The sequence below is a fragment of the Balaenoptera musculus genome, chromosome X (genome assembly GCF_009873245.2).
Source record: "Balaenoptera musculus isolate JJ_BM4_2016_0621 chromosome X, mBalMus1.pri.v3, whole genome shotgun sequence".
Taxonomy (NCBI): domain Eukaryota; kingdom Metazoa; phylum Chordata; class Mammalia; order Artiodactyla; family Balaenopteridae; genus Balaenoptera; species Balaenoptera musculus.
The window spans coordinates 868,236-891,358 of NC_045806.1; the positions used below are offsets into that span (position 1 = coordinate 868,236).

At 57.1% G+C, this 23,123-nt stretch overlaps 1 protein-coding gene across 1 annotated transcript in view; it reads right to left on the reverse strand.

The window, feature by feature from the left end:
* Positions 1-1,206: 1,206 nt before the first annotated feature.
* Positions 1,207-23,123, reverse strand: part of ASMTL (acetylserotonin O-methyltransferase like) — a 32,668-nt gene continuing 10,751 nt past the window's right edge. Inside the window, exons 3-11 of the mRNA XM_036840449.1 lie at positions 22,987-23,048; positions 21,372-21,480; positions 19,103-19,490; positions 16,168-16,330; positions 12,365-12,555; positions 9,155-9,272; positions 8,215-8,358; positions 4,889-5,011; positions 1,207-1,502 (exon numbers count right to left, since the gene is read on the reverse strand). Of these exons, the coding sequence (XP_036696344.1) occupies positions 1,300-1,502; positions 4,889-5,011; positions 8,215-8,358; positions 9,155-9,272; positions 12,365-12,555; positions 16,168-16,330; positions 19,103-19,490; positions 21,372-21,480; positions 22,987-23,048 (1,501 nt within the window). The 3' untranslated portion in view covers positions 1,207-1,299. The remainder of the gene's footprint in view (positions 1,503-4,888; positions 5,012-8,214; positions 8,359-9,154; positions 9,273-12,364; positions 12,556-16,167; positions 16,331-19,102; positions 19,491-21,371; positions 21,481-22,986; positions 23,049-23,123) is intronic.

The window sequence follows — 23,123 nt, forward strand, 5'->3', positions numbered from 1 at the left end:
TTTGCCTCACATGGAGACACAATTTGTGATTTTTTTCTTTAAATTGGAGTCTGTCCAAAATTATATACTTGTGTGTGTGTGGATACTATGTTATAAATATATACTTATACATTTATATATGACATACATAGTTTGTATGCTCTAAATATATGATATATTCTTTTTCTTTAAAGGATTTAAAAAAATTATTTATTTTTGGTTGCGGTGGGTCTTCGTTGCTGCATGCGGGCTTTCTCTAGTTGTGGCGAGCGGGAGCTACTCTGTTGTGGTGCGCGGGCTTCTCATTGCGGTGGCTTCTTTTGTTGTGGAGCACGGGCTCTAGGCGCGTGGGCTTCAGTAGTTGTGGCTCACGGGCTCAGTAGTTGTAGCTCACGGGCTCTAGAGCGCAGGCTCAGTAGTTGTGGCTCACAGGCTCAGTAGTTGTGGCGCATGGACTTAGTTGCTCCATGGCATGTGGGATCTTCCCGGACCAGGGCTCAAACCCGTGTCCCCTGTGTTGGCAGGCGGATTCTTAACCACTGCGCCACCAGGGAAGCCCCTAAAATATATCCTTACACCTAGAAAATTATATGTCTCTATTTTTGGAAGTTATGTATCTAACAGTCTGTGGTGGTTTTAGCTGGAAAGCACAGGTGAACTGTCAACACTCAACAGGGGGCCTGTTTGAAAGGACCCCATCTGACATTTGGGGCACTGTTTTCTAACGATAACGGTGTACACGTAACAGACAACGTACACATTGCTACGCAGTCACCACTGTGCTCGCCTAGTCTTTAAGAGACACTTGGCCTCACACAGGTGCCTGGAGGACATTTGCAGTGAACAAGCATCCTGACCCCGTAAACCTCCCCCCGCGTGAGCTCCTGGACGCGGTTTCACCATGGACGGGGGCAGAGGTGGGTTCCGCCGCCCTGAGCGTAAGAGAAGGCATCCACCGATCGGTGTGTCCACACGGCCGGGAGGGCAGAGGACAAACGCACTGAAAATAGGAGTGAAGCACTGGGAAATAGGGTCTAGATGCGCCAAGATCTAGTCACCAGCGAAGAGGGAGCGAGGGAGATGCTGACATCTCCCGGGGACCTGGCCTGGCCCGCGCATCCCCCGCCGGCCCCGGGGTCCCCCCGCCCCCGGCGCTCCCGGCCCGCACGTCCCACCACCGGGCGCGTCCCCCGCGTCCAGAGCGCCACAGATGCGCGGAGACAGCCGTGCTTTCCGCCTCCTTTAATCTGTCCGGTGACACCTGCTCTCCAGGAACCCTTCACTGCCGGGCGCTGGGCCCCGCCGGGTTCCCGGTGACCCTCAGGGCGCAGCTCGGGTGCCCAGGACCACGCGCAGCAGGTCCCCCGCGCGCGCCACCCGCACGTCCCGGAAGCCGTGTCGCTGCAGGAGGCGGCGGTGCTCGTCGGGGCTCCGGGGCTGCCCGGCGCTCAGGGTCCGCAGCCGGGGGCTCCGCGACGCCCCCTCCTCCTCCGCCGCCGCTTCCGCCACCAGGAGGCCACCGCCTGGGGAGCCAGAGACGCAGAGACAGAGAGAGACGGGGTGGGGGAGGAGTCTCAGGACCCAGCCTGCGGGGGCCCCGGGCTCCCCACTGAAGGGCTTCGCTGCAGGAAGACACGGACGGCAGGGGTTCTGAGTGTAGGGACACAGCTGCAGCCTCCCTGATGCCGAAAGGGACCGCACAGGGACTTCCCTGGCAGCAGTGTCCCGGGCGGACCTGCGTGGCACAGGGCTGCCACCGGCCACGAGGGCACCAGGAGCGGGATTTTTTTTTCTTTTTTCTGACTTTTAATTGGTTCAGTGAGATTATCTTTTTTTTTTTTTATTATAGTTGATTTGCAATGTGTTAGTTTTAGGTGTACAGACAAGTGGCTCCGTTATACATGTACGTATATAGAGCAGAGTTCCCTGTGCTGTACAGTAGGTCCTTGTTGGTTCTGTTTTATGTAGCGTGGTGTTTGCATGTGGAGCTGCACGTTGCTGGGAGCAACCTACACGAGAGCCGTGAGAAGTAGAAAGTACGCGTGTGTGTGTTCACACTCCTGTACCTGCCCACCTCTCTGCGTATGTATTTTCAGAAGTGCTTGTGACGGAGGAGGAGCCAAGCCAGGAGAAGATAAGCCTTGGGGCAGGAAGCAGAGGGGCAGGAGGTAGCTTACGCGTGCTTCTTCCTTTTGTTTGGGTTACCTGGGGAGACCCCCAGAAAACGCACAAAGCAGGTGGTGGCACACGCGCCCCAGCTCTGCACGCCGGTGACGGTAACTGGGAGAATTTTGGTGCAAAATCTCATTTGGGTTCTAGGCATTTCAGTAAACATGAAGATAACAAAATGGGGATCATAGCCCCACACTATTAGTTATAAAATCAGCTGCAAGGATATATGGTACAGCACAGGGGATAGAGCCCATATTTTATAACTATAAATGGAGTGTAAGCTTTAAACATGGTGAATTACTACACTGTACACTTGTAACTTATGTAACATTGTACAGCAACTCTACTTCAATAAAAAGAATTGGGATCATATGCTATGCTCACTCTGTTCTCTGTCAGTTTTTATGTTTTTCAAACTCGTGGATACACGGGCTTATTAACTCAATGGGCTCCAAAAGCCTTATATTAAAGGAAGTCTTTTTTTTTTTTTTTTGGCCTCGCCATGCAGCTGGCAGGATCTTACTTCCCTGACCAGGGTTTGAACCCGCGCCCTCGGCACTGAAAGCGCAGACTCCTAACCACTGGACCGCCAGGGAATTCCCAGGAGGTCACGCTCAATTCTTATCTGTGACCCCACTGTCCCCAGGGTGCAGGCAACCTTTGCAATCCCAGCTACGGGGGTGGAGGGAAGCCCTGGTTCCCGGTGCCTGCCAATTTCTGAGCTCTAAGTATTTCCTCCACGGCCAATTTCACGCTGACAGCTTGGTATGAGCTCGCTGGCAGGAGTGCTGAACATCTAACAAGCCGTTCTAGCCAGCAGGTCTAAGCTGCAACACACCGCATGGACCCCCGCCCCCAAAAACCCTTCGCAGTGTAAACGCGACTTCGAACTGACTGTCCCCAGGTTCCATGACTGTCTCTGAGGTGGGTGAGAATCCAGCTCTCACATCTCCCGGCCCTGCCTCGCCCCCGGGGGCACCCCTGTTGTGCGATTCCTTCCTTCTCAACCGTGTTCCATCCATCACGTGGGGGCTCTGGTCTCGGGCTGGGGACACAGCAGGGGGCAGACAGGAACCGGCCCTCCTGGGGCCACTTTCTTGGGGAGGGTACCCCGAATGTCCGTGTGATGCTCCTGTGACCACATGAAGACCGGCATCTCACAGGCTGCGTGGGTGTCCTGGGGCGGCCGGAACAAAATACTTAAAACCACAGACCTCCATCCTCCCCCATCCTGGAGACCAGACGTCTGAGGTCAAGGTGTCCCAGGGCCGCGCTCCCTCCAGAGGCTCCAGGGGAGGGTCCTTCCTGCCTCTTCCAGCTTCTGGGGGCTCCAGGCGTCCCTGGGCTTGTGGCCGCCTCCCTCCCGTCTCTGCCTCTGTCTTCCCGGAGCTTCTCCTCTGTGTCTGTGTCTCTCCTCTTCTGTCTCTTAGAAGGACCCTGTCATTGGATGTAGGGCCACCCTCCTCCAGGAGGACCTCACCTCAGACCCTTCACTTCATCACATCAGCAAAGACCCTGCTTCCAAACAAGATTCTAGGTGGACGTGAATTTTGGGGGGGACCGTCTTCATCATGCTACAGGGACCAACAAGAACGCCTCAACTACACGGTTGTCTTGGGGACAGAAACCGGCTCATTTAAAGAATGTACTTAACCTTCCGCGCTTTTCTTCATATTTTCCTAGGCGTTTCCCTTGCGGCCCAGTGGTTAGGGCTCCACGCGTCCAATGCAGGGGGTGCGGGTTTGATCCCTGGATGGGGAACTAGGATCCCGCTTGCCGCGTGATGCAGCCAAAAAATATGTATATAAATAAAATAAAAGAGGGGACATATGTATACATATCACTGATTCACTTTGCTGTACGGCAGAAACTAACACAACATTGTAAAGCAACTATACTCTAAAAAAAGAATACATAAATTTAACTAAAAAAAAAAAAATAAGAAGCGGCCCTTTGGGTACCCCAGATGGAGGTGCCCGTCGCAGCTTGCAGGGCTCAGACCCAGGGGAGGGGCTGCAGTCGTACTGAGCTGCACGGGTCCTGGGAACAGGTCACGGCTACAGGAGACGGGGCCCCAGGACGGCGGCCACACAGTCACTTCCTGCAACACCGCCCGCATGGACTCAGCCCTCGCTCTGGCTTTTGTCCGAAATAAGAGATCGGGAACGGGGGTCGTTTTCCTGAGAGCTGGAGAACAGGAGGGGCGTTTGGGTGTTGAAGGTGACCCCGGATTGTTGATTATTTTGTTTCATAACCGCACAGAAGAGGCAGCGGAGGTGCCCCAGGAGATGCCAGGGTCGCAGGACGTGGAAAGAGAGCTCGTCTTGCGCCGCTGGACGTGGGGACGCAGGGAGGGGCCTGGGCGGCTTGGTCCCCTCGACTCCACGAGCCCGATGACCCACGTTGGCCCCGAGCGCCGTGGGGATAGGCTGGGTACCACAGAGCAGCCCGGAAAATCATCATCATCGGAGGAGGGAGACCCTGAGCCCAGCGGGGCCCGGGGAGGGACACGGCCGCAGGGGGCATCCATGAGCCCGAGACCCCAGACGCTGGCGCCAGAAAGTTCAGAAACGCATCACTGACACCCGAGAATGAGGTACGTCCTCGGGGAGCTGGTAAACTGAGCACCAGATGGCGGGCTGGAGGATGGGGAGCTTCCTCTATAACATGTACTCTTTTTTTAAATTGGAAACTGTCTTTATGTGTTACAAAAGGCAAGTGCCTGATGTGGTCTCACCTGGTTTGCAGCTGCTCGAGATCCGGCTCAGTAACTTGTGGAGTCTGTCATCCGGCCAGTCCTGCAGAATTCTGGAAAGAACGTACAGATCTGCTTCCGGGAGGTTGTCTTTGAAAAAGTCACCTGGTTTTAAAACAAATGGGATTGAGCCGTTAGGGCCACAGGAACTGGGCCTGCACCCGACGGAAAGGAGTTGCACCACGTTCTACAAGGGATGAAACCGAAAGAGACGCTGCCTGCGGTGGGGACGTCTGTGTTCTCCAAGAAAGAGACGTTCGAGGGCTGACCTGGGGACGGGCCCTCCGGAGACAGGGTCTCTGCGGATGAAATGAAGGGAAGGCTCGGAGATGAGCTCCTCCTGGAGGAGGGTGGCCCTACATCCAATGACAGGGTCCTTCTAAGACACAGAAGAGGAGAGACACAAACACAGAGGAGAAGCCCCGGGAAGACAGAGGCAGAGACGGGAGGGATGTGGCCACAAGCCCAGGGATGCCTGGAGCCCCCAGAAGCTGGAAGAGGCGGGAAGGACCCTCCCCTGGAGCCTCTGGAGGGAGCGCGGCCCTGGGACACCTTGACCTCAGACGTCTGGCCCCCAGAACTGGGGGAGGATGGATTCGGGTCATTTTAAGCCCCCACTTTGGGGTCATTTGTCCCTGCAGCTACCAAATGTGTATCTCTAACTGTGGACACAGACACCTTTGCTATTTGTTACTCCTAACCCTGCCTCGTTCCACAGTGGATTAGATGTAGCTCACATTTACACACACAAAACAAGAAAGAAAACATTTCGAATTGGCATGAAGGGAGAGTAAACACGGGGGTGCAGACAAGTCTACAAGGGGTGGCCCCAGACAGCTGCACAGAGATGGACAATATGCGCCGCTTCTTTTCTTTTTTTTTTTTTGCGTTGGTTGTTCTCTTTCCTATATATGGTGAATCAGTAGCACAGCTTCCATCATGCTGCTCCTAGATTTGAAGCTTTAGGGTGTGTCTCTGTCAGCTCAGGCAGAAGCAACAAAGTCCCACCGACAGGGGCTTCAACAACGCACGTTGATTTCTCATGGTCTGGAGGCTGGACATCCGAGATCAAGGTGTTGGCAGGGTCAGTTCCTGGTGAGGACCCTCTTCTAGGCTTGTAGGTAGTGGCCTATGCGTTGTGTCCTCACAGTGGGGAGACACAGATGATAGATAGATAGATAGATACATACATACATAGAACAGATAAATGATAGGTGAATGGATGGATGGAGAGATAGATGATAAATAATAGGTAGATAGATGATAGATATATGATTGATATAAAGACAGAGGTAGATAAATGATAGATTGATAAATATTGAATAGATAGGTATAGATAATAGATACATGATAGATACATAGATGATACCTAGATTGATAATAGATATGACGGATGGATGAAGAGATACATAGATATAGACATGTGATAGATAAATAGATGATAGATAATAGAATAGATATGATGGATGGATACATAGATGATATAGACAGATAATAGATATTAGATAAATAGGATCGATAGGACAGATAAATGATAGGTGGATGGATGGATAGATGATAAATAATAGATGATAGATATATAGATAAATGATAGATGATTGATATAAAGACAGGTAGATAAAAGATAGATAGATAGATATGACAGATAGCTACATTGATAGTTACATAGATGGTAGATGAATAAATGGATGAATGGATGGATAGATAGCTAGATGGTAGATATAATGCATGGACAGATAGATAGATGATAGATGGATGGATAGATAGATATGGATGGACAGATAGATACACTGATAGATGAATAAGTGGATGGATGGATAGATGATAGAGAGATAGATAAATGATACACAGGTAGATAGATGATGGACGGATAGATACACATGATACATACATAGATGACAGTTGGATGGACAGATGGATAAATAGATATGGATGGACAGATAGATACACTGACAGATGAATAAGTGGATGGATGGATAGATGATAGAGAGATAGATGAACGATACACAGAGGATGGATGGATAGATGATAAATGTTACATACACAGATAGATAGATGATAGATGGATGGATAGATGGATAGATATGGATAGATAGATACACTGATAGACAAATAAGTGGATGGATGGATAGATGATAAAGAGATAGATAAACGATACATAGATAGATAGATGATGGATGGATAGATGATAGATAAACGGTACATACATAGATAGATAGATGATGGATAAACGATAGATACATAGATAGATGTTCCTGGTGTCCCTTCTAAGGACACGGTCTTGCTGGATTAGGACTCCACCCTTGTGACCTCCTTCACCTTAATTACCTCCAGATAAGAGTCACACTGGGGGTGGGGCTTCAACATAGGCACTTGGGGACACAATTCAGTCCACAGCAGGGTGACTGGTTCTTTTTTTTAAGTAGGAAAGTATCAGGCGGTCGTGGGGCACAGGTCCTTCTAGCACATCCACCCTCAGGCCGGGCCACAGTGTGGATGAGTCACCAGGTGCCAAGAGTTTCCCTTCAATCCAGTCCCGCCGGGAAGTCCTTCCTCACATCCACCCCAAGGCCTTCCTGCTGTAGCCCCCACGTCACTTCCCTGTGAGGCTTGGGTCGCTGGTCGACATCTGCAGACGCCGATCTTGGCCCGTGCCCATCCCCACCTGCCCTCCCGCCCGGCTACTGCCCTCGCTGAGAACTTCAAACTCCTGTTCTCGGGGTTTGCAGATGCGCCCGTGTGCAGATGTGCACACACACACCGAGATGCACACACACAGACACATACGCATATAGAGACACATCGACACACAGATACATACATGTATAGAGACACACAGAGACACTGAGATACACAGACACACAGATACACCAGTATATATGCACACACAGACACACAGAAACATGGATATAAGACACATACAGACACACAGAGAATACACACAGATATACACATACACAGGTATAAACATTCAGACACAGGAACATGGATACATACACAAACACACGCATACATATATATACATGTACATAGACACACAGAAACACACAGATCCACACACAGACACAGAAACATACAGAAACGTGCGTATATACACAGACATACACACAGACCCAGATACAGAAACACACAAACAGAAACATACACACTCAGACATACAGACAGAAACACAGAGAAAGGTGGATACACACACAGACACAGACACACTCACATATACCGACACATACAGACACACACACCCACTCTGTATACGAGATAAATAAGGTCACCCAAATGCTGACACCCGGTGGACATGAAGCCACACTGACCTGGCACAAAGCGGATCCGCTCTGTCTGTCGTCTGCCACGCTGAAAGCCCCCAGAGAGCTCAATGACCTCTGGGAGGTCAAACACAGTCACCTGCAGATGCGGGTACTCCCGGGCGAGCTCGCGGGCCAGGATGCCCGTGCAGCCTGTGAGAAGCAAAGGCAGACTCTGGACCCTCCTGGTGTGTACGAAACCCTTGGAGTGTCTCCAGAGTTCAGCTCTGGCAAAACCAAAACGATGCTCTCAGATGTGGCCTGAGGCTTGTGCCCCGAAATGAGGTCAGCCAGTGGGGAGATCACTGGTGTCTCAAAGTCAGGGCCTCGTGGGCGGGTGCTGGCCCAGAGCAGGTGAGTTGGGTGGGCACAGACTCGTGGGGAATCCTGACAGCAAAGCTCTAGGGAGTTGTACTCTTCCCTGCCCCTTTCTGCTGCGGGCACGCAGACGCAATGGCTGGTGCCACAGCAGCCACTCTGGGCCACCAGGACGAAAGGTGTGCAGAGGGTGGGGAAATGCAAGCTGGCAGCTCAGGAGCCCTCCTAGGACACCAATCCCACTACACCCCTTGGGCAGGGCATCTACTCCTCCTCCATCCACTGTCCTGAGGAAAGGATTTTCTGGGATGGGGTGGAGGGTGTGTGTGGCATAATTAGACCTGATGCAATGGCAGCAGATGGGCTTCACGGCCCCTCCCCTACTTGGCAGCCACCAGGAAGGGTCCCATAACCTCTACAGGGGTCCTGGGCCACCCCTGGGACCTCCTAGCACTTGGGAATATCAGCCCAAGCCCTCGCACCCACCCTGGATATATTTAGGTCCCCAGATGGTTTGTAGAGATAAACCCATTCTGCAATTCTTATTAGCAGGTAAGGTGCCCTAGATTTAATACGAGAGAAGAAACGCATGTAGCCCTTTGCACCCGACTCCTGGAGGGGGTGAATGTACCTCCCAGGTCGCAGGCAGAGGTGAATCGGGACAGGTCGAAGGCCGTGGCCACGTGGTGGGTGGTCAGCTTGCTGAGGCTGTGCATGGCCCTCATGAACTGCAGCGTCATCTCCCTGCTCTGGTGGTGGAAGCAGGGTCTGAGGAGACCCACCCGGAGCCCAGCCCGTCCTGCACCGGGGATGAGGTTCCACCTGGCATTTGTGTGGGTGGGGAGCTCAGGAGGGATCATGGAGAGGGATCTGGGGTAGAGCAGGGCGGGGAGGAGTCCGGGGTAGAGGATGGCGGGGAGGGGTCCGGGGTAGAGGATGGCAGGGAGGGGTCCGGGGTAGAGCAGGCTGGGGAGGGGTCCGGGGTAGAGGAGGGCGGGGAGGAGTCTGGGGTAGAGGAGGACGCGAGGGGTCCGGGGTAGAGGATGGCGGGGAGGGGTCCGGGGTAGAGGATGGCGGGGAGGGGTCCGGGGTAGAGGAGGGCGGGGAGGAGTCTGGGGTAGAGGAGGACGCGAGGGGTCCGGGGTAGAGCAGGCTGGGGAGGGGTCCGGGGTAGAGGAGGGCGCGAGGGGTCCGGGGTAGAGGAGGGCGCGAGGGGTCCGGGGTAGAGCAGGGCGGGGAGGGGTCCGGGGTAGAGGATGGCGGGGAGGGGTCCGGGGTAGAGGATGGCGGGGAGGGGTCCGGGGTAGAGGATGGCGGGGAGGGGTCCGGGGTAGAGGATGGCGGGGAGGGGTCCGGGGTAGAGGAGGGCGCGAGGGGTCCGGGGTAGAGCAGGGCGGGGAGGGGTCCGGGGTAGAGGATGGCGGGGAGGGGTCCGGGGTAGAGCAGGGCGGGGAGGGGTCCGGGGTAGAGGAGGGTGGGAGGGGTCCGGGGTAGAGGATGGCGGGGAGGGGTCCGGGGTAGAGGATGGCGGGGAGGGGTCCGGGGTAGAGGATGGCGGGGAGGGGTCCGGGGTAGAGGATGGCGGGGAGGGGTCCGGGGTAGAGGAGGGCGGGGAGGGGTCCGGGGTAGAGGATGGCGGGAGGGGTCCGGGGTAGAGGAGGGCGGGAGGGGTCCGGGGTAGAGGAGGGTGGGAGGGGTCCGGGGTAGAGGATGGCGGGAGGGGTCCGGGGTAGAGGAGGGCGGGAGGGGTCCGGGGTAGAGGATGGTGGGAGGGGTCCGGGGTAGAGGAGGGCGGGGAGGGGTCCGGGGTAGAGCAGGGCGGGGAGGGGTCCGGGGTAGAGGAGGGTGGGAGGGGTCCGGGGTAGAGCAGGGCGGGGAGGGGTCCGGGGTAGAGGAGGGCGGGAGGGGTCCGGGGTAGAGCAGGGCGGGGAGGGGTCCGGGGTAGAGGAGGGCGCGAGGGGTCCGGGGTAGAGGATGGCGGGGAGGAGTCCGGGGTAGAGGAGGGCGGGGAGGGGTCCGGGGTAGAGGAGGGTGGGAGGGGTCCGGGGTAGAGGAGGGTGGGAGGGGTCCGGGGTAGAGGATGGCGGGGAGGAGTCCGGGGTAGAGGAGGGTGGGAGGGGTCCGGGGTAGAGGTGGGTGGGAGGGGTCCGGGGTAGAGGAGGGTGGGAGGAGTCCGGGGTAGAGGAGGGTGGGAGGAGTCCGGGGTAGAGCAGGCTGGGGAGGGGTCCGGGGTAGAGGAGGGCAGGAGGGGTCCAGGGTAGAGCAGGCTGGGAGGGGTCCGGGGTAGAGGAGGGCAGGAGGGGTCCAGGGTAGAGCAGGCTGGGAGGGGTCCGGGGTAGAGGAGGGCGGGAGGGGTCCGGGGTAGAGCAGGGCGGGGAGGGGTCCGGGGTAGAGGAGGGCGCGAGGGGTCCGGGGTAGAGGATGGCGGGGAGGAGTCCGGGGTAGAGGAGGGCGGGGAGGGGTCCGGGGTAGAGGAGGGTGGGAGGGGTCCGGGGTAGAGGAGGGTGGGAGGGGTCCGGGGTAGAGGAGGGTGGGAGGGGTCCGGGGTAGAGGAGGGTGGGAGGGGTCCGGGGTAGAGGAGGGTGGGAGGGGTCCGGGGTAGAGGATGGCTGGGAGGGGTCCGGGGTAGAGGAGGGTGGGAGGAGTCCGGGGTAGAGGAGGGTGGGAGGAGTCCGGGGTAGAGCAGGCTGGGGAGGGGTCCGGGGTAGAGGAGGGCAGGAGGGGTCCAGGGTAGAGCAGGCTGGGAGGGGGCACTGGTCTGAACTGTGTCCAGCTCAGCGGCGAGGCTGGAGTGCTGCCAGAAGGGCAGCTCCGCTGGATCCTGACACGGCGCACCCTCAGGGTCTGATTTCCAGTTTGCAGGGGGTCTCCTCCCGGGAGACTGCCGACTCCCCATTCGGGTCTCACTGGACCAGACCAGGAGGACTCAGGGGGTAACGACCCCCTGCCCCCTCAGCTGTCATCTCACTGAGGATGATCTGATCTGATCGTTTACAGAGATCAGGGCTCCCTGCCCAGCTCCCCCGTGGGGGGTCCATGCGTGCTCGGGCCCCACCCAGGCGGGAGGGAATGAGCCCCTGGGTCAGAGAAGGAGGCCGGCAGGACAGCGTACAGGGGACCCACCTGGGCCTAACACTCTTCGGGCTCCGGAGGATGGGCAGGAGGAGAGGGGTGGGCAGGGAGCCAGCCCAAATCCCAAGGGGCGGGGGGGGGGGGCGGGTGCAGACAGGGGCCGCGGGGGCCGCAGTCGTTTGCCTGAGGCCACGGATGGTGCTGCTGCCGTTTCACCCAGATTTGGGGCCTGGGGACCTCGGCATCTCCCAGGACACTGTCCTCTATGACCCCTCGAGACCCTCCAAGACCACCCAAGATCTTCCAAGACCCTCTGAGACCCTCTGAGACCCTCCGAGACCCCCCGAGACCCTCAGATACCACCCAAGACCCTCCGAGACCCTCCAAGATCAGCCAAGACCCTCTGAGACCCCTTCCCTCCCACACAACAGTGAACAGGGGTCGTGGGTGCCAGGGGGCGGGGGAAGGGCCGGGAAGCCCTTTGCACACCCTGCGCTGAGCTGAGAAGCAGAAGTCTGTGCAATTCAACTCCACGTAGGAAACACGGTGCCTTGATTCAAGGCAGCCCCTTCCTAGAAAAACCCTCCTTTCAGGAGCTGTGACCAGCCAGCCGCACCCTCCCCACCACGGCGTCCCCACCGTTCCCCATCTGCAGCCTCCCGCTGGGATTCCCAACCGATTCCGACCGTCCCGAATCTGAGACGTTTCCGTGCCCACTGGTCCCTCAGCAGCACCGACGGGACGTGAGAGGAACACGGGCTTACAGTACCTGGGACAGGTGCTCCTCCTCCTCCGTCACCCCCAGAGCCCCGCGGGCCTGGCCCGCCCCCTCCCGCACGGCCAGGCCCAGGCGTGTGAAGACGCCCCAGACGTGGGCGTCATTGTACTCGGCCAGGCCCAGGAGAGAGTGTTCGCCGTCTGACACCAGGTGCAGGGTCGCCACCGCCGTGTTGCTGTAACCTGAAAGGACAGGCGTCGTGTGCCGGCTCAGCTGACCGCGGGGCGAGCCACCGCCCAGCGTCACCGGGATGTCAGCACAAGCATCGTCTCTCTGGCTAAGTGCCAAGCGCACGGACGCCCAGAGGCAAGGACGCAAGGATGCTGCTCTTCCTCGAGGTGACCCTCCAAGCCCCCGGGACGGTCACTTGGCCAGGCTACAGTCCCCAGTGAGACGTCCCCGTCGGGGAGAGGGCGCGGTTTGGTCACGTGCTTGGCACCTGCAAGTCAGCGGACTTTGGGTGAAGGAGGTGGCGCTAGGTAACGTGGGTGGGTCTCACCCCATCAGCTGAAGGCCTTGAGAGCAGACAAGCACCGAGCGGCCAGCCGGAGGGGTTCAGACGCGCCGGAGCCCAAAGGCACGGACAGCAACTGCTCGCAACCAGTCCGTCCGTATCCCGCGGGGTCTGCCTCTCCGGAGCCCTGAGTGGCACGGGGCGGCCCGCTCTCCTCCCACTTCCCGGCGGGCTGTCCATCCGGCCCAGCCCCCAGGGGCCCTGCCGGGACACCCCTACCTGCAGAGTCAGAGGCTGCAGGCAGAGGGGACGGCGGCTGAGACCCTGTACCTCCACAGCCCCACGTAACACCGGTCATCAGATGGAAAGAACAGCATGGGGCCTACGGTTTTCCTTTTCTGAACTTTTAAGAAGCTTATTGAAACTAACTGTCCATTCGGCACTTTATTTTTTTAATTAATTAATTAATTAATTATACTTATTTTTGGCTGTTTTGGGTCTTTGTTGCTGTGCGCGGGCTTTCTCTAGTTGCGGTGAGCGGGGGCTGCTCTTTTTTGCGGTGCGCGGGCTTCTCATTGTGGTGGCTTCTCGTTGCGGAGCACGGGCTCTAGGCGCACGGGCTTCAGGAGTTGCAGCACGCGGGCTTCAGGAGTTGTGGCACATGGGCTCAGTAGTTGTGGCTCGCGGGCTCTAGAGCACAGGCTCAGTAGTCGTGGCACGTGGGCTTAGTGGCTCTGCAGCATGTGGGATCCTCCCGGACCAGGGCTTGAACCCGTGTCCCCTGCATCGGCAGGTAGATTCTTAACGACTGCACCACCAGGGAAGCCCCATTCGGCACTTTACATGTTCTCTTTGTTTTAGAAACTGAATTTTTATTGTTGCTTAATTTTCTTTTTCTTTTTTGTGGCGGCACCGCACGGCACGCGGGATCTTAGTTAGCGGTGGAACCCAGGCCCCCTGCAGTGGAAGCGTGGAGCCTTAACCACTGAACCGCCAGGGAAGTCCTCACACGTTTTTTTAAAGACTGTTATCTTTAATTATATAAATATACATTTTTAAAAAACTTTTTATTTTATATGGGAGTATAGTTGATGAGCAATGTTGTGTTGCTTTGAGGTGCACTCAAAGACTTCTAAGACACTCCTCAGGTAGCAGGAATTGAAAGCCCGGACCTCAGACCCTTTCTCCACATTTGGTCATTATTTTCAGTTGAGGAGAGGGGCTTCCCTGGTGGCGCAGTGGTTAAGAATCTGCCTGCCAATGCAGGGGACACGGGTTCGAGCCCTGGTCCGGGAAGATCCCACATGCCGCGGAGCAACTAAGCCCGTGCACCACAACTACTGAGCCTGCGCTCTACAGCCCGCGAGCCACAGCTACTGAGCCCACGTGCCGCAACTACTGAAGCCCGCGCGCCTAGAGCCCATGACCCGCAATGAGAAGCCACCGCGATGGGAAGCCCACGCACCACAATGAAGAGTAGCCCCGCTCGCTGCAACTAGAGAAAGCCTGCACGCAGCAACAAAGACCCAGTGCAGCCAAACATAAATAAATAAATATATTAAAAAAAAAAAAAAGGAGGAGAATGTTACTAAGGTGCTCTGGCTGGGGGGAAGTTCTGCATCCTGTGACCCAAATCTTTAGCGTGTACTTGTCCGCCTCTCGTATGAGGGGCAGCTCTGGGGGGCTTCCGCCAGCACCCTGCTTCCCTGCTCGCCACAGAAGCGACGCTGTGTCTCCTGCTCTGGGGTCTCCTGAGCCCCTGCCTCTCTCCACCTGCTCAAGGACCAGATGGTCTGAGAACACCCTCGAGAGCTCTGTGCACCCAGCAAACCCACGCTGTCACCCTTCATCCGTCCGTTTACCTCGTCTGCCATCTACTTCGTTTTGTCTTTCTATCTATGTATCCACCTACCCATCTATTACCTATCAGTCATCTACATGTATCTCTCTCGTCTAGTAACCCTCTATCTTCAACATCACCTATTCACCCATCTACCATCCACCTACTCGTTTACTATCTATCACCTGTGCAAGTGTACATGTACCTATTTACCTATCATTGATCTTTTTATCATCTCTCTATTCATCTGTCATTGACCCATCCACCCATCTATAATCTATTCATCCACCCCTCCATCTATCATGTATTTTCTATCAACTATCTATCTTTCTATCGTCTATCGACCATTGATCTACGCATGCATCATATCTATTCTATTATCTATCTATCAGCTACCTGTCCATCCATCTACTTACCTATTTACATACCTAAGTACCCACCCATCAATCAGTCTATCTACCTATGCATCTATAACCTGTCAGTCATCTCCATGTATCTCTCTCATCTATTAGTCATCCACCTTCATCATCATGTATCCATCTATGTATGTTTATTTACTTAGCGTCTAGCATTTGTGTATGTATCGATCGTATCTATTATCTATCTTTTTATCATCTGTCTATTCATCTATTATTTATCCATCCACCCATCTATTATCTATTCATCTATCATTTATCTAACTATCCACCCATCTATTATCTATCATCTCTATTATCCATTTATATCTATTGATCTATCAATCTATCTACTACCTATTTATCCACCCACCCATCCATCCATCATCTTATCCATCTACTTATCCTATTATCTATCCATCCATCCATTTATTTATCCATCCACCTGTCCTCTATTTATGTATCACCTATCAACCTAGCTATCTTTCTATCCTCTACCTCTTCATCCATCTATCTGCTTATCTATCTACATATCTATGCACCACCTATCAACCAAACAATCCATCTATCCGTCATTTATCCGTCCACCCATCTATTACCTATTTGTCCATTCATCCATCCACGTATCATCTGTTTATCTATCATCTATCTGTCCATCCATGTACCTATCTATCATCTCTATTATCAATCGATATCTATCTGTCCATCCATCCACCTCATCTGTCTGCCTATCTAAACAAATAAGTAAGAATAAACAGATATCTTATGCTGTGCACACAGACATACCCTATGGGCTGTCTCTCTCGAGAACCCTGGCTGATACAGGCCCTCCGAGCCCATAAAGAAGTCTGTCTCCTCACACACCACACACACACACACACACACACACACACACACACACACACACACACACACACACACACACACACACACACACGTCTCCTCCTTCCACCCACCCTCTGCTCCTGACCCTCTGGGGCATTCCTGGGGCAGAGGGATGATGGATGATGGTCTGTGCTCCCCGCTTCGGCTCAGAAGCCGCTGTCACTTGGTGACTCGGTCTCGCAGGCAAAGCTGCTGGGAAGACACCCAGGAAGCCCCTCACCTCTGTGCGTCTTCTCCAGTAACCCCAGGGCCGCGCAGACATCCAGCAGCTGCTCGGTCCCGCCCGCGCAGGCGTCGAGTTTGCGGGCGACATCCACGGCCTTCAGGGGGCCTTGGTCTTTCAACACATCAAACAGTTTGAGCTTGCAAGCCGTGAACAGGACCTGTCCGCGAAGAACAGTTACAGTTGGACCTACAACGTGACTTATCAATTGCTCTATATTCCCAGGGGCTCCAAAGAGGGAGGGCAGGACGGTCGAAAACATCGAGCTCAAGGGAAACCTCTGCAGAGGAGAGTGGGTCGTGGCTCCAGGGTGTACAAGGTTTGCTCCAGGTAAGACCAAGTCGACGAACACCAAGCAGAGAAACCGTCCCAGTGGAGAAAGACCAAAGTGCTGTTGCCAGGGGCTGCGTGGTGCCCCCCAAGGTTCCTACGCCAACGCCCCAAGTCCCAGGACCTCAGGATGAGACCACGTGGAGACGGGGCCTCTGCGCGGGACACGGCCACTCCACGCTGCTCAGGACACACCCTCACGTGACACTGTCAACCTCCCTGGAGCTCTCACCTCATAACGCAGACACCTCCAGGGGCAAGTAAAGGGGCGCTTCGGGAAAGGGCCCGACCTGAGCTGCGTCCAGAACTACCGTGACTGACCTGGGGCGGGGGGTGGGTGACACTTGCTCCAAGACCCCCGACAGACCCCGGCTTGGTCGGCATGGTCAACCATTGGGAGACCTTTGTAAGGAGACCCGTGTCACACGAGGGTGGATGGACAGACGGCGAGGTATGTAGATAGGTGACAGATACAGACAGGTGACAGATAGGTAAATGGGTGGAGGGAGGGATAGACAGGTAGGCAGGTGATAATAACAGACATGCAGATGATGTATAGAGATAGATAGAGATGATATATAAATGGGTGGATATGTGCATAGGAATAATAATAGACACAGACGATACAGACAGACATGACAGATAAGCAGGTGGATAGACAGATGACAGATAAATAGGTAGAGATAGAGACAGACAAATGATAGGAAAATGGATGGATGAACAATGGAGAGAAGACAGATGATAATAACAGATATAGAGAGATAACAAATATAAATTATACACAGATAAGTGGAGGGATGGATAGACAAATGATAGTTATATAGATAGATAACCGTAGGTATACATACATTGATGATGTAGATAGATAAATATAGATAACAGATAGATATAGATAGGTAAATGATAGCTAGATTAATGGTGGATAGAGAGAAGATAGATAATGATAGATATATATATAGATAAATGATACGTATAGATAGATGATAGATATAGACATAGATGATACATAGATGGATAGATGACTGATAGATCGGTGGATAGATAAATCATAGGTAGGGAGACGGATGGATGAATGGACGGACAGAAGGTAGACAGATGATAATAACAATAGATACAGGTAAACAATAGACACACAGAGACGACGGATGTAGATTATACCTAGATCAGTGGGCGGATGGACAGATGACAGGTACATAGACAGTAATGACAGTATATATAGATTGATGAGATAGATGACAGACAAATGAAATGGACAGACGGATGGATGGACAGATGCTAGATCGACAGACCGTGGAAGCACAGCACACCTACACCGAGTGCCAGCCTGACGGGCTGCAGCAGCGCGTCTGCACCAGCATCTCCAGGTGGATCACAGAATCTGACCTACACGCAGCATAACCACCTTCCGTCCTAGGCACACAGGTCCCCTCTCCTGAGGAGGAGGTGACAGGAGGGTGGCCGGGGTGGAGGGGGGAAGGTCAGGCCCCCAGTCCTTCCCCAGCCAGTGTCCTGTCTCTCCACGAGCCACTGAGGCTGCCCCTGCAGTGCCCCAGCACGAGCAAGCCTGCCCCCCTGCTCCAACCCCCAGGAGCCCAGAGCTGCAGGAGAGGGTCTGGTGGGGGAGGGGGAGGGCCGGGCCACGGGTCACAGCCGGGCGGGCGCACAAGTGCGTCCACAAGAGCCAGAGAGATGGTGGAGGCCAACTGGGTGGGCCGCTGCCCAGCCCACTCCCCGTCGGGCCCCGGGCCTGGGGCTTCCCTGAAACACCTGCGCACGGCGGCCTTGCACCTGGGCACAGGGCAGCCTGTGGCCAAAGGTACCTGCTGGTTCCAGGAAGCATCGAGCTGGCCCAGTGCTGCCCCCTCCCCTGCCCAGGACACCCTCTGGCTGGGACGGCTGCCCGGGATCCCGAGGCCACAGGACGACGAGGACACACACCCTGACCTGGTCTGCCCTGCAGGCAGCTGGTGTCCTGGGGGCCACAATCCACCTGCTGCCCGGCCAGCAGGGCTGCAGGGTCCCAGAGGCGGCCGCATGGCCGGCATTCCAGCCCCACCTCCCTGGGCTGGGGACATAGTGTGGGCCCCTCGCTGGGGTCACGTGAGCCCTGCTCACCTTCAAACACCCGCACAGACCCCGCCCTGCCCCCTCCAGGCACAGACCACAGTTATGGGCTCGACAGTGGCCCCAAAAGGATATGTGCATGCCCTGACCCCCCAAATATGGGAATGAGACCTTATGTGGAAACGGGGTCTCTGCAGAGGTGATGAAGGGAAGGGTCTGAGATGAGGTCCCCCTGGAGGAGGGTGGCCCTACATCCAATGACAGGGTCCTTCTAAGAGACAGAAGAGGAGAGACCCAGACACAGAGGAGAAGCCCCGGGAAGACGGAGGCAGAGACGGGAGGGAGGCGGCCACAAGCCCAGGGACGCCTGGAGCCCCCCGAAGCTGGAAGAGGCGGGAAGGACCCTCCCTGGAAGCCTCTGAAGGGAGCGCGGCCCTGGGACACCTTGAGCTGTGGTCCCCGGGATGGGGGAGGATGGATGCCTGCGGTTTTAGGCTCCCCTGTGTTGGGGTCACGTGGTCACGAATCACACAAGTACCTTGGATGCTTTGAAGCCGTCCATCAGCTCCAGGAGGCCCGTGGGGAACGGGGGCCGGCTGTCCGCCCCGTTAAGGGCTGCGTCCAGCGCTCCGGGAGCCTGTGACCGGTCTCCGTCCGCCTCCTCGCCACCACGGCCGCCCTCGGCGCTCGGACCTGGGTCCGAGCCACCTCCCTCCGTGTCACTGAGATTCTCGAAGGTGTCGACGGCGGGGATGGAGTCGCGCTTGACCCGCCGCAGGCCCTCGGGGCGGGGCGGGTAGTACAGGCGTGCCAGCTCCTTGCAGAAGTGGTTCAGGGGGAAGCCCACGACGTTGAGGAAGTCCCCGTGCACGTTCTCCACCAGCATCCCGCCCAGCGCCTGGATCCCGTAGCCGCCAGCCTTGTCCCTGGGGCGGGGAACCACAGCGGGGGGTGGGGGGGGGAGCAGACGGCAGCGACGTTGACCTTCCCGGGGTCAGCAGACCTGCAGCCAGGACCCCTGCAGGGGAACCCGCCAACCTCGGACCCGGGTGGCTGTGCCCTGGGGCGTCCGGGCCGAGATCCCAAGTGACCCCTCGGTCCCGCCCCGGGACGTGACGAGGGGCACCTGGCGGGCACTCAGGGAGCTGCCCCCCCACCCCAGGCCTGGCGCGTGGCCGCCAGCAGGCTCTCTGAGGGAGGGGGTCGCTGTCAAGGACCCAGGCCCCTGGCTGTGCTCCCCTGCCACCTGCAGCCCCGCCCCTCGGATGTCCATTCCTGTGGGTCCTCGGTCCAGGTCTTCCCCGGGCGCCACGGCCGAGACCTCCTGACGAGGGAAGAGGGGCTCGTGAAGCCCCTCCCTCCACCCTGACTCCCCTGCCTCTCCCTCCGGGCCAGACACGGGTCCATAAAGCGACAGGGGCGGTAATCTGGGGCCCCCCCGGCAGTGAACCCACCCCCGTGGTCCCCACACCTGCGCCCACCCCCCGACCCTCGCCCGGGCCCTCTCCTGGGGGAAAGGGGACGGGGAGCTGGCATGCACTCTGGTTCGGCCTCTTGGTCCCGCCGCAGCTGCGGCGGCGAACGGCCTGACGCTGCCTCTCGTTTTGGTGTGTTGTCCTGATCAGACACCCCGATACCCAGCAGCTCCGCTCTCGACAGCCGGCACCGCCCAGAGCCCGGCGCCCTGCGGCATCCTAACCCACAACGCCATGGTGTCGGGAGGTGGGACCTCGGGGAGGTGACGAGGTCATGAGGGTGCAGCCCCCGTGGACGGGATTAGTGTCCTTCTAAAAGAGACCCCAGGGAGCTCCCTGGCCCCTTCCTCCAGGCGAGGACACAGCGAGGAGTCACCATCTAGGAGCCAGGAAGCAGCCTCACTAGATGCTAAATCTGGCCCCGCCAGGACCTCAGACTTCCAGCCTCCAGGACAGTGAGAAATACATGTCTCTTGTGTACAAGCTCCCTGCCTGTGGGGCTTTGTTAGGACCCCAGGCAGACTAGGATGCCCCAGAGCTGAGGCTCCTGTGAGAACTCATCATCACAGAAGATGGTGAGAACCGGGCCGGGCGCACAGCACACCCCTTACTACCCTGCAACGGGGGCTCCCGTGCCCGCCGGAAGGACAAGCCAGTCGGGGAGTCCCTTTGCTGTGGCTGCTTCCACGAGACCAATGCCCCAGGGAGACTCTTCTCCCCTGCCTTTACCGTGAACAGGCCTGAGACGGGCTTTAACCAGCAGAACACGTGCTCGGACCCTCAGTCCCAGGAGCCCAGGGCGTCTGCGCTCACCTCCCCGCGGCTGTCGGTGCCCGGCCCCTCGCGAGCACCCTGAGTGAGCCGCTTCCCGAAGACACGTGGGGAGGCTGGTCCCCGAGGCGCCGTCAGACCCGTGGCGAGGCCACCAGGCCCCAGCCGGCGCCGAGCCCCGCCCGGCGGGGCTGGAGAGTGCAGCCAGCAAGGCTGGAGCACAAGCTGAGCCCCCGTGACCTCGACAAGGTGGCAGCCCGGACCCGGCGCGCTTTGCGGCGGTCAGCGTGACGCTGGGGTCACGGCGACCTCTGCCCTCCAGGGGCCGGCCCCGGCTGCCCCACCGTCGTGGGAGCGGGCGTGCGCCCGGGGGGGCCGGCTGCGCTGTAGGAGCACCCACGGGACGGGGACCCCTAGGAAGGCATCCTTCCAGCACCTTCCAGGCACCGGGGCACCGGGCTCGTCAGGAGCACCGGCCCCCAACACAGGCGGAGCCACGCGCCCGGCGCGTCCGCCGCCCACAGCGGGGACTCGGCACCGCAGCTCCCAACAGAGACTCACATGGGCTCCCCGCTGTTGATGTACTCCCACAGCAGCTCCTCCGACAGCTCCGAGAACGTCACCGTGGTCTCCTCGTAGAACTCCGAGACCTCCGTGTCCAGCCGGCCGTCTGCAAGGAAGGACCCCGCAGTGAGGGTACGTGGCCGGCGCCAGGCCCCCGCGTCCCCAGGTTCTAGCCGCTGCCTCTGGGGGGAGTTGGCCTGAGCTTTGCGTGGAATTCACATACGGTCGTTAACGGTTCCTTTTAGACAAGGGAAAAGAGAAAGAATAAAACAGAAAAGAGGGCAACAGAATTGGCAAGCAGGAGAAAAAGCTGCAGCCTGCAGAGCCGGATGAGACGGGCCTCTGGTTTCTGCGCTAATTCGTGGAGTACAGTTACCACAGGGTAATGCTGCAGTCTACACGAGGCTTTCGGCTGTGGGGCTGGAAATGCCCCAGGCACACAGTACGGTGGCTACGCACGGCGGCCAATCGTGAGGGCTCTCCACACCAGTCGTCCTGGCGTGAATGGGGCCCCCCAAACGTCACATCCTCTGAAAACCTCAGAACCGGACCTTATTAGGAAACAGGGTCTCTGCAGATGTGATGAAACGAAGGGTTTGAGATGAGGTCCTCCTGGAGGAGGGTGGCCCTACATCCAATGACAGGGTCCTTCTAAGACACAGAAGAGGAGAGACCCAGACACAGAGGAGAAGCCCCGGGAAGACAGAGGCAGAGATGGGAGGGAGGCGGCCACAAGCCCAGGGATGCCTGGAGCCCCCAGAAGCTGGAAGAGGCGGGAAGGACCCTCCCCTGGAGCCCCTGGAGGGAGCTCGGCCCTGGGACAGCTTGACCTCAGACATGTGGTCCCCAGGATGGGGGAGGATGGATGCCTGTGGTCTCAAGCCCCAGGTAAAGGAACCGCACTGTCCAGCAAGTGCTTTCTCCCCAAAGAGCACAGGTTAAAGTCCAGGACGGACCAAGAGGGTAAGAGTAACCCAATCGCTAATTAGCAGACAGACGCGCGGTCACCCATCTGCGGGATGTGCTCGGGGAGCCCAAGAGCTCAAACTCAGCCTCAGGGTCCTTCCTGGACCTAAAATCTCTTTTAAGCAGCTTTAAAAATTGTGCATTTGAAAAAAAAAAAAAAAGCCCTTTGGGACTTCCCTGGCGGTCCAGTGGTTAGGACGCTGTGCTTCCACTGCAGGGGGTGCGGGTTTGATCCCTGGTCGGGAAGCTGAGATCCCACAAGCCACATGGCTCAGCCAAAACAGACACACACACACACACACACACACACACACACACACACACACACACAGAGAAAATCCTCGCCAACAGGGGCCAAACTCCTCCACCTTCCAGACCAAAAACCTCAAAGAAAGCATCTGGGCCGGTTGCGTTGGATGAGCTTTTATGACGGCCCGCGCCCCCCCGCACGGTCTCCATCGGGCGCTCAGGGTGAACCCCAGGATTCCCACGTGGGACCCCAACTTTCCCAGGCAGGACGGGAAGGCAGGGTCACGTGGAGCAAAGACAGAGCCGCCCCCGCGGACCCGGGTCCCCACGGACCCCCGGCTCCTCACGACGCCCGACTCCCGGGGTGGGGGGGGGCGGACGGAGGTGGCTGCGGTACCTTTGCTGCAGCAGTGGACGATGGCCACGCCCGTGAACACACTGTGCTCCTTCCCGTTCAGCCTGCAAGACACGACGGGGCCCAGTGGGTGACCGTGTGGGGTGTCCGAGACAGCGCCACCCCTGCCACCACCGGGC